Source organism: Microtus pennsylvanicus, chromosome 21 (genome assembly GCF_037038515.1).
Source record: "Microtus pennsylvanicus isolate mMicPen1 chromosome 21, mMicPen1.hap1, whole genome shotgun sequence".
NCBI classification, from domain to species: Eukaryota; Metazoa; Chordata; class Mammalia; order Rodentia; family Cricetidae; genus Microtus; species Microtus pennsylvanicus.
The window spans coordinates 14,408,862-14,425,519 of record NC_134599.1 but is presented as its reverse complement, the minus strand read 5'-3'; the positions used below and the strand labels follow the sequence as shown (position 1 = coordinate 14,425,519).

The following is a 16,658-nucleotide window of genomic DNA, read 5'->3' as shown; positions in this document are numbered from 1 at the left end:
GATGAATCCCATGCTTTTGTTTTCTGAAGTTCGGACTGTCCCCATCATACCGCCCTCTTCTGTACTGCGGAGGAGTGGTCCTTACCAACTGCAGAGAGGTTGCTGAGTCTGCTGTCTGCAAAGAAGGCACCAGAAGTAATCCAGAGGATAAGCCACTCTCCATCTCAGCTCCACGGGCCCCTCTGCTATGTCTCTCTGTCCCTCATTTCCATCTGATTAGTGTTCATTCATTTGAGATGTTTATTGTCTGCCTCTCGATCTAGAATATAAGTTCCTCAAAGGAGATTTTTTTTCTCTTGTTCATTTTGCTCACTGGCTCGTCCTTTTACATGGCAAATTATCCACACTTTCATGAAAATTAGATTAATTTTGTTTGTTTCTCAAGGAGAGAATTAGACAAAACTCTTAGCCCAACTTTACAGTATTGTCACTGCACAAACAGTTCATGAAACATTGGAAACTGTCTTAAACATCATCGGCCCTAGCTGCAGTTACAGCAATGGAGGCATCTACGACTAGAGTTGAATCTCTGTACATAAAGAGATGCATGCCAGTGGAGACGGTCTACAAGTGACTTAAGCTCTTTAGCCTTCTGCAGTTCTACTACCTCGTACACAAAGGTTCATAGTGCTCTGAGTCAGAAGGAGCGAATGTTGCACACCCAGCTTTCATAAGCCAATGTGTCTGTGGGTTGCTGTCTGTGTGTTCAACTGAGAATAGCCTCGCTGACATTCCCATAAACTCCAGTTGTACGCAAGGGCTGTTGGCACATTTCCTTGCTCTGTAGGAATAGACAGGGAATTCTAAGGCAACACTCCAAGTAACCTTGTTGACAATGGCTCTGCCATTGGTAAGTGTAGGATATCTTTATGCTATGATGATATGAGAGACCTCGTGGCTGCTGAAGTTTGAGCAAGTGAGTCATGACCAGCGCCTTGGGTCCTGACCAAGAGTTTTTCTGTTGCCAAATCGCCCCACAATGACAAGAAGGTGTTCCTATGCTGCACTTGGTTTTAAGTGAATGTAAGAGGACACATTTCACTTATTCCTTGGCATTTGCCAATTTATAAAAAATTATAATGTTTTAGCCTTGCTTTCATCTTGCCCAACCATGAGGCAGTATAATAAATTTTTATGGTTATGCAATGCTCTATGTTATATTTATTGCATTGTTTAAAATAATTTATGGATATAAAGGCAGGTAAATGGTTCCTGCGTTAGTAAATTAGGGAGGCTATTTTTTTTTCTCTCCAGCACAGAGTTCCCTCTCCCTTAACATGGTATCAGGGATTGTGTCCCACTCTGTTTCCTGAACCCCATTATAGGGCTGGGCTGCTGTAGCCTGAGTTGTAAAGCCTAGGTCTCAATAAGCACAGATCTCAAACAGGAACATGGGGTCCCTTGTTGACAATCCATATTGGCTCCAGGAGATTAATGGTGGATGTTTCTGGTGACTACCATGATTCATTTCCTGTTATCTTCGTGAAAAGGATTTTCTTTGCTAGACAACAACAAGCCAAGCTCCAGGGAGAAGCAGGCACGGAAAGGTAGCATGGGGATCCCTGGATTTGCTCCCTGCAGCTATTGTCCTGCTGTTGCGGACTGTCCCAGCTGCATGGAACAGTTAGGTTCTCTTGTGCCTAGGTTGTTTTAGGTTTGCCTTTTCTAAAACATTCTTCCCTGACACTTCACAGATCTTTGGAAGAGGGGGAGCAAGCCCTGGGCGAAGATAGCTAGGCGCTTGCATTTGCTGATTTGGCCTAAGCACATTTTCTTTATGCTCATCTGAATTTTTAAACAGCGTAATTAGTGTTTGGGAAACATGGAGCTGCCAAGCTAACATTTACTGAATGTCTGTTAAGTGCCAGCCCCTTTGCCATGCTCTGGTATGCAAAAGTGAATAAAGATTCCTATCTGACCTTAACAGGTCGTGGAGAGACTGGCGCCAATACCCAGAGTGATGAATGTAACTAGAGGGGATGCAGGGAGAGTACCTCTGCCCCGCCTTTCACATAGGGGAGGCCCTTAAAAATACAAGGAAAAATTCCTTTTATTGATAACAACCTTTTGACAACAGTGTGGGGAAACCTGTTGCAAAATGTGGGGCACAGAAGAAGCCATTGATTTAGCCCAGGATAAGCTTGTCCTGAGTTTTGAATTGCTTCCCTGGGCTTCTGGCAAGGCTTCGTGTATTCGTTAAAAGACGTAGGTGTGAAACCTAGTGAGCTTCTCTTTGCTTATCTTATATTGATAATTCTCAAAACCCTGGTCACTCTGGGATCTCTGTGCTGTTACTAACATGGAGCTACTGGACAGAAAACTCCCAAGTCACTGCAGAAGAGAACACCATTAACTTCTTCCTTTCAAAGGTGGGTGGCATGCTCGTGCGGCTCATGGAGTGTAGTGAGGGATAGAGAGAATTCAGGAATGGCGTGGTCGATGGCCACAAAGGTACAGGTGCATTAAGGAGTGAGACATGATGTCAGAAAAGAAAACATGGACCAGGGAGCAACATGGAATTGACAATATTACTTTTTATTAAACATAACTATGGTTCAAAAAAGTGAATATTTGAATACATTGCACTACTTAATAAAAAGTTATGTTCTTGCCACTTTTATACCGTACAGGGAAATCTTTTTTGTTTGTTTTGAAAAGAGGTGATATTTTATCTTCTCAGTTATAAGGAATTGTTGATGTATTTGAAGCTCCTGAGTGATACAAGAAGATTTGAATTTCAGGTTGATAACTCTGGGTGAAGCATAGGAGAGAGCTTAGAGGTGAGACTGGAGATCACGAGAGCAGTTGGGACGATGCTTGCACTGAAGTGTACACTGGAGATGAGAATTGATGACACTTGGGTTTAGAACAGAGCAAGAGAAGGAGAAATTCCCTCTGAGTCTGTTCTGGCTTGGGTATGCTGGGGAATTTGGTGCCAAGGCTTTGGGATGCCCTTAGATAAGAATGCTCACTTTGAGTGTGGTTGTGTTGACCTGGTGGCCTCTGGGAAGTCCCAGTAGCTGTTGGTTATTACAGGATGGAATATATATGGAGGGAACTTGGACTTGGAGCTATGTTTCTGAGAGTCTTGACTCTGAGTCAAAGCCACTCAAGTAAGTAACCCAGAGAAGAGAACCCTGATCCAAGGGTCCTCAGAGAAGCCATTCTAGAACTAGTTAAATTTGTGTTGTTTCTTTTCCCCAGACCATGTATTCCGTGTATGAGTGGGTCCTCCAAGTATCTTATCAACTGAAAATGGCAGGTGGTTCAGCACATTTTTCCTGGGCCTGACCTTTCTAGTTTAGGAGGGTGAGGTGAGGATATCAGAAGGAAAGCCCTGCCCTCATAAAACTTAATAGTCTAGTTACAGTGGCCAGAAAGGATTTTTTTTTAAAGTGTCTTACATATCCTAGGGTGGCCTGGAACTCAATGCATAGCTGAAACTGGCTGTGAATGTCTTATCTTTCTGTTTCAGCCTTCAAAGTGCTGGGATTATAGGTTTGAGATGCCTTGTTCAAGTTCCAGAAAGTTCTTATGTTAAAATGTTAAATGTTAAAAAAACAACAACACTAAAAGAGAGGGCAATAGCTAGATGCTAAGTGAGTGATACTGATCCCGAATGCCAGGTTCAGAGTACCTTTCTCTTGCTAATAAAGCAGGTACTTGGAAAAGAAGTCTCCGTGTACACCGGAGGAGGAAGTGGTGAGAACCAAGTACGAGGCTAGAGTCTCGCATTTAGAGTGCGTTTTCTGCGCTCGAATCCTAATACTATTTAATGGTACGTCATTGCTTCTTATCGTGAGTTATTTGTGCTGACTTATTAGCTAATTATAGCCCAATATTTGGCAGCGGTGTGCATATTATTTTGTCCAAGACTTGCGCATGACTCTGTCAGTTGGGAAGCAGCCCTAAGCATAGAGGTTTCTGTATTCCAGCTCTAGTGTTCTGTCATGATATTGTGTGTGTGCGTGTGTGTGTGTGCGTGTGTGTGTGTGCGTGTGTGTGTGTGTGTGTGTAGAAAAATGCCTTCTTTGGTTTCTGTATATGGATGGAGAGGTCATCCAAGACCTCCATTACAAATTTTTGAGGATTGACTAAGATCATTGATGAGGCATATAAAACAGCCTGTGACAACTTTGAGGATGGCCACCACCATTTGATATTAGTAATAAAAGGTGCATTTCGCAGCAAACGACCACTATTTTTGGAGAAAGAATACTTAATTTATGTAAGGAATTAGCATTATTCAGGCTTTTATTGGAGAGTGTTCTTTATTTAAAGTCCTCTTGACAGCTGTTATTAAACAAAACTAATGAACCTTAATGAGCACAATGTGAAGATTTTCTACATAGTAAAATTATGAGAAAGCTAGAGAGTAATTCAATTAAGACATGAAATTGAAAGTCATAGTCGCTGGTTTTCATTCATCTTTCTGTAGAGAACTCAGCGGTTACCCATTCAACTTAGAAAACATTTCCTCATCGCTGTGTGCCTGGTCACAGGAATTTACTAGGCAATGAGGCAAAGGCTTTCCCCTCTGAGTGGATGTTCAGTCTAAAGACAGAGAAAACTGTTAGCAAGATTTTCAGAAATAGCAGTTTACACTAATGAGTGTCACAGAGAGAGAAAGGATGCTATCAAAATGGTTAGGAGGATTCAAGCCAGGTCTCGGACTAGGAGAAGACTCTTGGAGAAGTAAAATTCAGTCTGAAACACGAAGTTGACATTAGTTAGTAAAAGTATCGAGGAAGAGTGTGTGAAGGAATTCAAGGCCAGTTTCTCAGAAATGGACACTTCTGTGGAAAGGGAATGTGGGACAAGGTACTATGGCACAGAGAAGGGGAAGACTGTAGTCTGGCCACCCAGTGGAGGGCCAGATCCAGCTCCATCTTCCAGTGTTAGCACAGGAAACCATTGTCTGAACAGTGAGATCAGAGGACTTTGGGGGCATTTTGCCCCACATGGCTTGAATATGGGGGTAAGGACAAAGCCAGTTTTTACCTTGATCTCTAGGTGTTTTTCATTTAGGGAAGAATCTCTGAGGTCCTGTGCATGTTTTCAGGTGTGGATTTGCAGGCTCAGTGGGGGGCAAGAACAGGTTGAATGGGGAACACAGGTGATGAGGTCACTTTTGGATGTACTGAATATGAGGCAATTCAAGAGCATCATGGGAGTGATAGTGCGAGCATGAGGAATTGGTAAGTGAGTCTGCAGATTGAAAAAAAGAACTAGATCAGTTACATAACATACAGCCCAACAAGGTAAGAAGAAAACCTGTGTGTCTGAACTGTAGATGCCACAATAAGAGACAATACACCGAAGACCGGTGGCTTAGCTAGTCTAACATAGGAGACAGGAAATCGAGATTTGTATATAATTTCTTATTGGCATTTTCTTGTTCAAAATAACATTAAAATGCAGACTGTAACCACAGCACATAGCCTTGTTTGAAAATCTATAGTAATCTATCTATACTGACCGTTAGGTATAATCCCCACCCAAACACAGGTATGGAGTAGAGACAGAAGCCTGGAGGAAGGCAGGGTCCTTTCTAGTATTCTAAAGGCTATGAGGGATTTTGACCCAGGAAGTGGAAGGAGGAGACTGTTATCAGGCACATTCTGAGAACTACAGGGCAAGACCCAGGCAAGTGAGCCCTGAAACCCTGCACGCAGCACACTGTGAAGGGGTCTGGTGGTGTATAAGCCCAATGGATTCTGAGTAATCTAATTTATCCAGAATCCAATCAACCCAAACTCTTAAATAACCAGAATACTTCCTGTATTCTGGAGACACACCTAACACAGGTGGATGTGAGAGATGACTCTTTGAAAGCTACTACTTCCACCTATGTCTTAGTCCAAACTTAGACTAATATCCCCAACATTTTCTCTGCTTCTCTGCCTGTCTTTTTTGTTGCTGTTGTTGTTACTTTGCTTTTTTTTTAATTATATAAAAAAACAGCCAAAAGTTGGTTGTGAATTTTTGCAGTTGATTCTGTGGTGCTTTATGCTTTTTGATGTGGTTTAATCAGTATTTTCCAAGCGCATTCTGCTCATGTGGACAGGTCGCATGTATCAGTCCAATCCTCCATTTTTCCCAATTATCTATGTACTTAGCACTCTCAGAAATGGTGACTTTTTCCTGACTGATTTCATGTTTGAATGTGATCATCTTTTCCATACCAAATGTGGATTCATCTTAAGTTATGGCTCAGTAATTCAACACTTTTACGTGAGAGTTGATCTATGAGCAATACCCCCTACGTGTGTCTCTAAAGGTCTGAGTGATGTCATGCGACTCACTCCCTCTCTCTGACTCTGTCATAAGGATGACTGTGAAGGCTTCTGTAATGCCTGCAGCTTAAGCTCAGCGAAATAGATTTTATTCAGTAATGTTCCAGTCCTGAGTGATTGTTGTCATAGACCCTGCCTGCAAACTGAGGAACAAGATGCACCTTCATTACTATGGTCTCGTATACTCAGTTTGAAATATAAGAATCATTTATCAGATATTGATTATAATGAACATTGTTTAGCCCCCTCAACTTGTCCTTAAAACCTCTGTAGGAAATGAGCCGTTTTCCAAAAGTGAAAGAACTTTTGAACTACCAGTTTGACATGGTTTCAGTGAAGTCAGAACCAAAGGCTACTTGGTTCCAGGGGTCTGGTGCTTTCACTTGGTAGAAGAAAATGGATGGGTCTAAGGAATCCATCTGCTAGCTCCCTATGTTTTGGATAATCACTTTATTTTGCCATTGTTTTAAACCTGAGATTTCCAGAATTGTGTCCAGAGAAAGGCAAATATCTTAGAGGAAATTGGAAGGCCCTCTGCCTCCAAGAAGCTACAGGATTGAATGGAATTTAATCAGAAATGGATATGAGCAAAAAGCAGGTTTTAATGAAGACCACGAGAGAGAGGAAGGGTAGGGAGACAGGTGTATCAAGGGGTGGGCAAGAAAGTCTTAGGGACATGAGTCTGTGACCAAAGTCAGAATATGCAGCCTTCATTGTGGCTAACTCTACCTGAGAGAAAAACTAAATAGAAGTTAGAAGCACAAACCAAAGCCACCCCTTCCCTGATTGTAGGGGTGTGTCTATGAAGAGAGAGACTTTGTCTTAACCCCTTGGGTTTGTCTCCACATTGGCTGTGCCCTTTTCATGTTTATCACGGATGTTATTTAAGTAGGAGCCAGGCTCCCAGGGAGGAGGTTACAGAAATCCGTTTCTTTCCTCACGACTCTGCTGCACTTACTACACGGCAAGTTTTGTAAATATATGATAGAGATATGAATCACTTATGAACAAGCCACGCTACCAGATTTCCACAAGCGTGACATTTACTTTCTATTTCCTCTGTTAAAAAGCCCTTCCGTTCTTATCCTTGGTGCCACTCATGAGCTCTCTGCCCAGATTTGAGCAATGAGATCTTAGCTATGGTTTTTGGCTTGCTCTGTTTGAAAAGCCTTGCTTCCAAACATGGGAACATCTCAGCGTTCTATGAGGAGAGGTCTCATTTGGGGACTTCTCGTAATCTAAGAGTTAGAGTTGTTGACCCAGGATCAGGAGAGAAGCAGGCGCGCATAATGGTGTTGGATTTCTGTCTAGCCAGCTGTCTGCAGACAGATGAGGGTCTGGTGGGGGAGAACAATAAAGAGATTGACTTGTGTAAAGACTACAGGAGACACAAAAGGGCCGCAGTGGAGTTACTGTGTGAATTGGTAGCTACACATAGGCTTCCTGGGAGGCTCTTTACCTTGGAATATATTAGCTTCTCCTTTGACATTATTATTATCTTCCCTCCGGCCAGTACTAGCCAGAGGACATGCTCCCAGCATCCATTCGCTAATGGATTGTCTTATTTACAGTCCCCTTTGAGATAAGCCTTCTATTCATCTCTTCAACCCTCTCCAACCTCAAGTCACAAAGGTAAAGTGACTTTATCCTTCATTTGAATTTGATCTCATCTGACCAATCATATTAGAATGTTATATATGAGAGAGATGTCTGTCCTGAATAGGACCACAGCCCTCCTTTTTAAAAATTGGTCTAAGTTAGAGTGCGTGAGTTCTAAGAACATTTTTTTTCTCCCATAGAAAACTCACTAGAAAAATCTAGAAACTAATAACAAAGCTCAAGATTCTTTACTAGCAATTGGGCTACTCTAGGCTAAAGTGAACCTTTGTTTACTTTATACATTGTTCATTATTACATATATATATACATATATATGTATATACAATGTTTGTTATTTATATATTTGTCTTGCCCCGAGTCTTTGGGCAAATGGAATTTCATTTTGTAGCTCATCTCTGAGACCCACGTGATAGGAAAAGAGACCTAATTCTCACAATTTTTCCTCTGATGTTCACACATGCACTATTGCATGGGTGTATTTCCCACATACTTACATATGAGTAAATAAATAAAGGTGATAAAAATTAAAAAGGGACATTTTCACCAGTGCCTCTGGGTACTTAGTGAAAGTGTGAGAAAAATAATTCACTTGTGTCTTCACCAGCATTTTGGTATTCAAAATGCGAATGACCAGAAGGCTATCAGGATATGTAGTTGTAAAAACCTAGGTTTTTAATGTGTGCATTATGGAAATGAACTACCGAGAGGAAAGAGAAATATGCAAAGGCTGTCCATTATCACAAACCCAGAGATGGTTCATACAAATGGGTTAAGAGCTCAGTAGAAGTATCTGATTCTACCCACTTCTTTCCAGTCTGCACCAGGCATGCCAATACAAAACAAAAGCAAAGGATCAGATGGCCAGTCTGGTCTGGGCTCATTTCACAGCCATTTGTGCCTTCTCCCTCAGCCCACTTTCCCACCGGGACATCCATGTGATCTGGCCTTGTGGAAACATGTAGTTAAACTACTTCATGACTCTCTAAGTCTGACTCTCTATCCCCTTGAGGGAACCAAGGGCTGAGAAGTAAGATAAGCTGCACCTGTCTGTCCTCAGTGCCGTGGTCTCCATAGGAAAGGATGAAAACATGATTGTTTCCACTAGGAGACGCTCTCCCAGAAAAGCAGGGTACACCCAAGGCAGAGTTTGATTTCTTATTATGTTTCTTATTATTTCTGGCTCTGTATCCAGTTTCTCAAACTCCCAACATTACTGTGCCCAACAGGGTGGTGTCTTGCTGCCAACCTAAAGTGAAATCTGAATATTTTGTTTTTTCAAAGTAAACTTGTTGGAATATTAAGCTCCTTTTTTTTTGAGGTACCCATATGGCTTCTGCTCAGATACACACTCGAGAAGAGTGTAAGGTGCTACCAGGCACTCCATAATTTAACATCAATGTCTAATCATTCTCACTTATCCTGGGCATTAGAAAGACATTCCCAAATAGAGTGCTTGACTTTGGAAATACTTGCTACTTACATTTGATCAAAGCTTTGCCTGTTTGCTTTGGAAACTCCCAGCTATGAAAATGCAAGCAAAGTCATTTTCTATTTTCTTTGCTCCTTGTCACAGATTTGGGACTTTTTGGAAGTTGAGTTCTTTCCCAGGTTGGCCTCATGGAGATGGCCTGCTGCCTCTTGGGCTCTGCATCTTCCACACTACCGTCAGCTTAATGCAGATTCCAGAGCAAGGGACTTCTTTCTGTCCTTCTTTCTGAAAGCAGCTTAGTCTAGCTACGTGAACTGTGAGATTTTGCTGTCTTGTTTCAGGTTTCCACGACTCATATTTCAAGTAAACTCCATTAACCAAAACAATAGCATTCTCACAAGTGGTGAGTCAGGGAGGAATTCTGCTGAAGTTCTTCAGAAACAAAAGGCCAGGAATAACCTGGGTTTCTTTTCCAGCTCCTTTCCTGCATTTGACTGGAAAGACACTGGTGTGTTTTCTGCTGTTGGGCTGGTTTTCTTCCAGCATCTAAGCTTCCTGCTGGAATCTTTTAACCTCTTTGCATGATTTTCCCCAACACTTTTTGAAGTCTTTTAGAATTTTAAAGTCTTCAGAATTTTATTTTCCATAATGGACTCTTTAAGCCTCTATATCTTAGGAACTAGTTATTTCATCTGGTTATTTAGAAACTTAATTACTTAAAGAGTCGCTTATTTTTTTTTTTTATTTTGAGCCTCATTTCAATAAAGTATGAGGTAGGTTCACACTCTGTAGGGTTTGTAGGGTATCTGAGTCAGTTACTTGCAGTTCCAGGAAGGGGAAAATGGTATTCACTGTGAGCTAGCTCCCCAGACTCCTTCCTTTTCTTCTCTACGTAGGAAACCATGGCTATAGATGTCCTTACTTTCCTAGTAAATCCGCAGTAAAGGAAAGGAATACAATGAAAGCATTTTTATTTTTTGCTAGGTACATTCATATTAGGAGCATGGACCACCTTGAAACCCAGCTGGAGGCTTATATAGCTCAGAAGGCTCTCTGAGGAGGTGATACCTCAACTGAGACCGGAATAAGGAGCAGGAATCAGTGTCTGGGTACCATCTGCACTCTCAAGAGTACCTGAGTATTGAACCTTGAGCGTTTTCCATGGACTTGGGAGTATTTCTGTATTTTAAATGCTGACTTTCAAATACCATGGCGTTACTTGTGTGGGGTTCACTTTGATTTGGGGAAGTGTCTAAACAGATGAGACAATAAAAGAAAACCTTACTGTCTTTGCAATCAAGAACACTTCTCTGGAATTCAGAGAATCACTGAATTTGGGGAATGCTGGAATGGAGCATCACTGTCTCCCTTTCCTTGGTCTAACAAATGCAGAGGCCGCATTTGGACCTGTGCGGATGACAGCTGCAAGGGATCCCTTCGCTTGGCCCAGGGATATTTACAATCTGCTGACCCGTGACAGTTGATGTGCAAGCTCTTTGGACAGATGCAGAACTCCATGTGGAAAGGTTGCTAATCTCACAAACTCAAAACCTGTGGTGGAGGAAATCAAATACGTGGAATGCCCAGCACACGGCAGGGCCAGTACCTGGTGAATTAAATAGCCATTTTCCAGCTGGGATTATTCTGCCCTTTTCACCGACGTGTACACGAAAGCATGAGTTACAACAGAACTGAACTCAAGGCCTCCTAGTGGGTGAAGTTATTAAATTAGATTTAAACCCCTTAAACTATATCTTACAGTTGCTGTTATAAAATACCACATAAGATGCATGCCGCCTTTTCTTTCCAGAATAAATTCATTTGGAGAGTTATGGGAGATTAGCGGGACACAAGTGGGTATTTAAGTAGGTGCTGAAAACGAAGCTCTTCTTTCCATTCCCCTTTGATTCTCTCCCCGCCCCCAGCGGTGCCTTTGTGCAGCCCTTGCAAAGCACAGGGCATCGTGGGAGCCACCAGCACAGGCTGCCTTCCTCTGGTCCTCTGCGATTCATCATTTCTGATGAATTGTGGGGATTCTAAGCAGAGGCGAAGAGTGCCCATCTATTGTTATTTGCCTTTGGGGGACTTTTCAGCTTTTCCTTAGTTTTTCCATGAACTTGAGTGGCTTCATGTGCTGTAAATGCCGACTTTCAAACACCATGACATTATTTGTGTGGGATTTGCCTTGATTTGGGGAAGCGTCTAAGTAGATGAGACAAGAAAGGAAAACTTACAAGGTGCTGTGATGAGACAGATCTTCCTCTCAAGGTTTTCCTTTCCTCTAATTCTCTCCATTGGAGAATCTGCTAAAACTCTCCTGAGGATCTTAAGAGCTGATTCAAAAATGACAGTCTTGAATGACACTGGGTATTGGATCAACTTTTAAGTTCATCTTCCTCTTGAATGTCACAGTGACCTAGGTGGAATAGTCAGAGCGGAAGTCACATCTCTGCTTGAGAGACCAGGAATCCCCAGGTATACGAGATTCCTCCAAGGCTAACTGACAAGGAAGTGGCAGAGATACACTGTATCTGGGCCTCTCCTGCTTCTCAGGAAAGTCTCAACCACACCTTTAGCAAGTGTAGATGCTGCTTCTATCCTGTGCTTCTAGACTCTCTTAGAGCCTCATTTCCCATTTCATCCTTCTTTGGAAATCTATTTCTGATCTCATGGTTTAGTTCTATAACACATCTATATTTTTAAAAGGATTATATAGGGCTTTTTAGCTTTGGGATGCAGTTCAGTAACAGACATATGCTTAATACGCTTGAGGTCCTATGTGTGATTTCCAGCACACACACACACACACACACACACACACACACACACACACACACACACACACACACACACACTGCCTGATGATGAAGATGAAAATAACAATTGTAAAAGTCCAAATAACTAATAATTATTGCCCATTGCTTGTACCAGACAAAAGACTTTGTATAAGCCTCTGCTCACTGTGCTCTAAGCCAATGGATCTTGGAAAGGCTGAGGCTTGAACCTAGATCTTGCTGTCTTTAAACCCCGCCTCAATTGGGATCTCATACTGCCTTCTAAGGGAGGAAGGAAAACACATGGGAGCAGAGCCCCTGAGCTCCTGGAATGCTGCCTTTCACGGTGACGTTTACATGTGTTTCTGGCTGTCCAAACAATGACATAACAATTACAGACTAGCAGTTGGACTCGGAAATGACAGCGCAGAAGGAAATCCCAGAACTGTTGACACATATGCCTGATCCCTGCTAAAGCAATCCCTTCTGCCATTGCCTGCCAAAGGATCTTTCTGACATGAGTTTATGCTTCTTCTTTCTACAGGAGGAAATATAAGAAAACGTCGCAGAGGTAAGTGCATCCGTCTGAGAAGCAGAACCTTCTGGGCTGTGGTTGATGAGCTGTGATTCAGTTCTTCCCAAGTTTGGCTTGTGGTGCACTGGAATTGGAATAAAGAGTCCCTGAGTCCTCCTTAGTGAGTCGCCTGCTTTATTTCCTGCACCTCATCCCTCGTCATGGCTGCTGCTCTAAATTGAAATTGATTGTAAGGTGTACTGTATATCAGTGGGTAGACAGCTCATGTGAGCAGACCCTATGGATTTGGAAGCTTGTTACCGATGTGCTGTGATTTTTGCCAGAACCTTGACCAATAAGGGATGGGACTGCGTGGGCAGGTGAGAGGTGATGCTTCCTGGGGACGAGTGCAGAGGCTTTAAATACACTTTGGATTCTCGTTCACCAGAGTGACTGAGAAAATACTGCTTAGCCACTTGCACAAAGCACCTTAGAGCAACGGTAGCCTTTTGATTTGATTGTAGAAAGGGTAATTTGAAGAACAAACTGTCATATTCTCTAAGTACCAACTGCATGCCCAAGTGCCTGGCCTGGCTCTCTCTGGGCTGTGTTTTGCAGGAACTCGGATGAAGAACCTTGAAGCTATTTGGTACACACTTCCCCACCCCTTAATAATACAACAGCTCCAACCTGCATACTTTGCATTTGTGATTCCAGTCTTTGAGGGTGGCGTCTCCCACTGAAGTGTTTTTTAGTAGATGGTGGTTGCTGGTTCAGGAGGACATAAGTTTTTTATGCATTTATAAAAGTGATGAACACAGGGAAAGTGAGTGTAACCTCTAAATAATGGAATAATAAAGTGAACCTAGGAAATATCATGAGCGCCGTGGCTGAATTGATTCACTGATCTAATTTTTCAATGATTTTCTGTGATGTATATTTAAAGTGCACAATAAAATGATTTGATTTAAGAATGCATGGTAAAAGTATTACCATAGTGAAGGAAATTCGCATACCCTTTCCTTCACATATATAATTCGTTGGTTCATTAGGTTTTATTTGAGGCAAGGTCTTACTTTGTATCCTAAGCTGATCCGGAATTCAGTCTACAGTGGAGGTTGCCCTAAACTAATGGCAATCCTCCTGCTTCAGCTTTCTGAGTGTTGGGATTTCAGACTTGAGCCACCATGCCAGAGTGGTTCCTCTAACATATTTTCTAGTGTTTCATTTTCATAAGCTTATTTGATAATGATGGCACACAACCTTCTATGGCCTCTTTAGCTTCTGGTCCAGCAACATCTCTTGCCACTTCCAATATTTTTCCTTCCTCTCTAAACTTTCACTATGGTGTAATTCTAAAAGTGACTGAAACTGCTTGGGGTGGGTAGGTGATATCTTAGGAAGAGCTCTGATTGTCTTTTCATTCATATATTTATCTGAGGCTTATTTAAGAGCACAGACCACATGTGCATCAGGGAGCGTCTCTGGAGTGATGCAGGACATAATGGATTAACTTTGAAGTTACCCAGGAAACCCATGGAGAGAGTGGATAGATGTTGCCTGTGGTGACAGTCCTTGTACGGCACGCGCTGTGGTGACACTTTCCTGTTTCTAGCTAATGCTACTCCTTCCTCTCTGACTAAAACTGTTTAGTTTAGTGCTCTGAGATTTCTGCTTTCTGTGTGTTACACAGCTGCTTCATCTTTTGTTCTTTCTCTCTAGTGTATTACACTTTCTGGTAGTTTGTTTTCATTCCGCCACAGGCCTGAAATACTGCTGCCTCTGAATAAATGCTGTTGTTGAATGAAGTATTACGAACTGTTCCTCCGGACTGAACCTTTAATGAAGTATTGCTAACTGATCCTATGGACTGAACCTTTAAGTTGATTTTCTCCTCCTCACACTATTGGTGATAGCACCAGGGAGAAGGGTCTCACGCTGTCCTTCACACTTTAACCTTGAGTTGATTAAAAGAGAAACAGAAATTATTTTCTCACAGCATATAGGCTAAATAATGTCATGGGATCTTCCCAGGCCTTTTCCAGAAAAGGTGAATTAATTCTGGAAGAGCCAGACTTGTGATGTCATGGTGGAATGCAAGTCAGAACAAAAGTGCCATCATTTATAACAAACACATTTTGTGCAAACAGCATCGTGAACTATTCCTGTCTTAGTGGCCTTCGTTACGGAGAACCATTAGGGATATAATCAACATAAGTACCAAAATATCCTAGGCTGCCGGGTTTGGGACGTCCATTCCCAACAAACAGGCCTGTGCAGACCTTCTGTTGGCCAAGCATTTGTGGTCCACATTTTAGCCTAGAAGACTAGGGTTGGCTTTTCATGGGCTTTGAGTTCATTAGTACAGATTTCAGTAGATTACATCAAGATAAAAACCACTATTGCAAACAAAATTTGCCAATAGTTTTCAATAAAGCATATTTAAATAGCCATTTGTTATCAACTTTTCTAATCAGTATCATTTAGTAGAGATTGCTGTGTTCTGTGTTTCCTAGTGTGCAGTCCAAAGACACACATGTATATAGCTGGGATATGTGAGTTACTGAGATGAAAACTGGTTACAATTTGAAGGCTTCCTGGAGGTTATTATCCTATTACAAATGCCGATGGCTTAGACAGCCAATTACATACTTCTGTCTTGTTTAGGATGGTGGGTTCATGGGAGTAATTGCATAAAAACAACTAAGCAGTATATAAGTTAATCACTCAGATTGGAGGGTACTATAGTCTTCAGTAGTAAAATGTAATTATCTTTTTTTTACATGGGCTAGCCATGGATATGAGACATTTCAGCATCACTTCAATTTTATATTAAAGGGAGACAGACAGGTGGGTGGGAGTCTTATTAAAGAGCTTCTCAAACCTGTCAATGTTCAAATTACGATAGTGGCTATTTATGAAAGTGTGTTTTCGTGTAACTGATGTGAATGCAATTATATTTTTTTTATTGTGTGCCAGAAATAAAGATTGCTTTGTACCACCTTTATTGATATTGAAGTACAAATTAAAAAGGATCAGTTTTGAACTCTTCTACTTTTAATAATTTTTATATTAAATAAATCTATGTCCTACTAATATCCTATAAACAACAGACTGTTCTCAGCGCTGTGGCTCAATCATTTTATTTTGCGCATGAGTCATGGCCTAGGAGATCCAGGTGGGACTTGGGCTCATGGTTTGGCTGGGATCTAACTGGTGTCAGCTGGGGTTGCTCTGAGTGGACATGCTGCATGCAGGAGCTATGGTGCTCCATATCTCTGTGTCTGCCTCCAGCATCCCTCCCATCTCCCCACAAAGCTTTCACTCCCCACATGCTTTTATGTAGCTCCCTCCTGCATGACAGTCTCAATCAGGTGGCTATGCTTCTTTTGTGGCTTCTGGAGCTGAGTGGTCTAAGTGGCAGCATTAGAACCTGCTTGTCTCTCACTTGCGTTCCGGGTTGACATACTGGCACAGAGTCATGTCTGCTGTGTCACTGCTCAGTCTACCAGCACACCTAGATGCTCAGGAATCTGCCGCCTTTTTCAACCCATGTAGCTGACCTTCAGCCTTTTCCAGAATGACTTCATCTGAGACTCTTCTAGAAGCTCTAGGTATACCATCAGACAAATGGTGTAGGTAATTTAAAAGGACTCTCCCACTAGTTAGACACTACTGTGCCTGGCTTGTGTGTTTGCCAACAAGATACCTTCGGGGTGGAAGTAGTTGTGAATTTTTTTCATGTTAGGGACAAGTGTATTGTTGTGGCTGACAGCGGCTTGTTGAATTCTTAATGTAGCTAGTTTATTATTTATTTATTTGTGTGCATATAAGTGCGTGTGCACGTGGCATGGTGCTCACGTGGAGGCCAGAGGGGTGAGAGTCTGTTTTCTCCTCCATCATGGAGTCAATCTCAGGCGGACAGGTCTGCCTTCACTCTGGGAGCTGTCTGTCCAGCTCTGGCCCCTCACCATCTCTGCATTATTTAGTCAAATACAACTGGTGGTTTGCTGTAAGAAAACTGA

The 16,658-nt window shown here is 42.0% G+C and overlaps 1 protein-coding gene across 11 annotated transcripts in view; it reads left to right on the top strand.

Moving 5' to 3' along the window:
* The window catches only part of Pde1c (phosphodiesterase 1C), a 514,105-nt gene that overhangs the window by 247,736 nt on the left and 249,711 nt on the right, over positions 1 to 16,658 (top strand). For 5 of the 11 annotated variants that reach the window (XM_075955066.1, XM_075955065.1, XM_075955070.1 and 2 more), the window contains one exon: positions 12,664 to 12,690. The exons of the other annotated variants lie outside the window; for them this stretch is intronic. In XM_075955066.1, the coding sequence (XP_075811181.1) occupies positions 12,664 to 12,690 (27 nt within the window). The remainder of the gene's footprint in view (positions 1 to 12,663; positions 12,691 to 16,658) is intronic. 11 annotated transcript variants of the gene reach the window in all.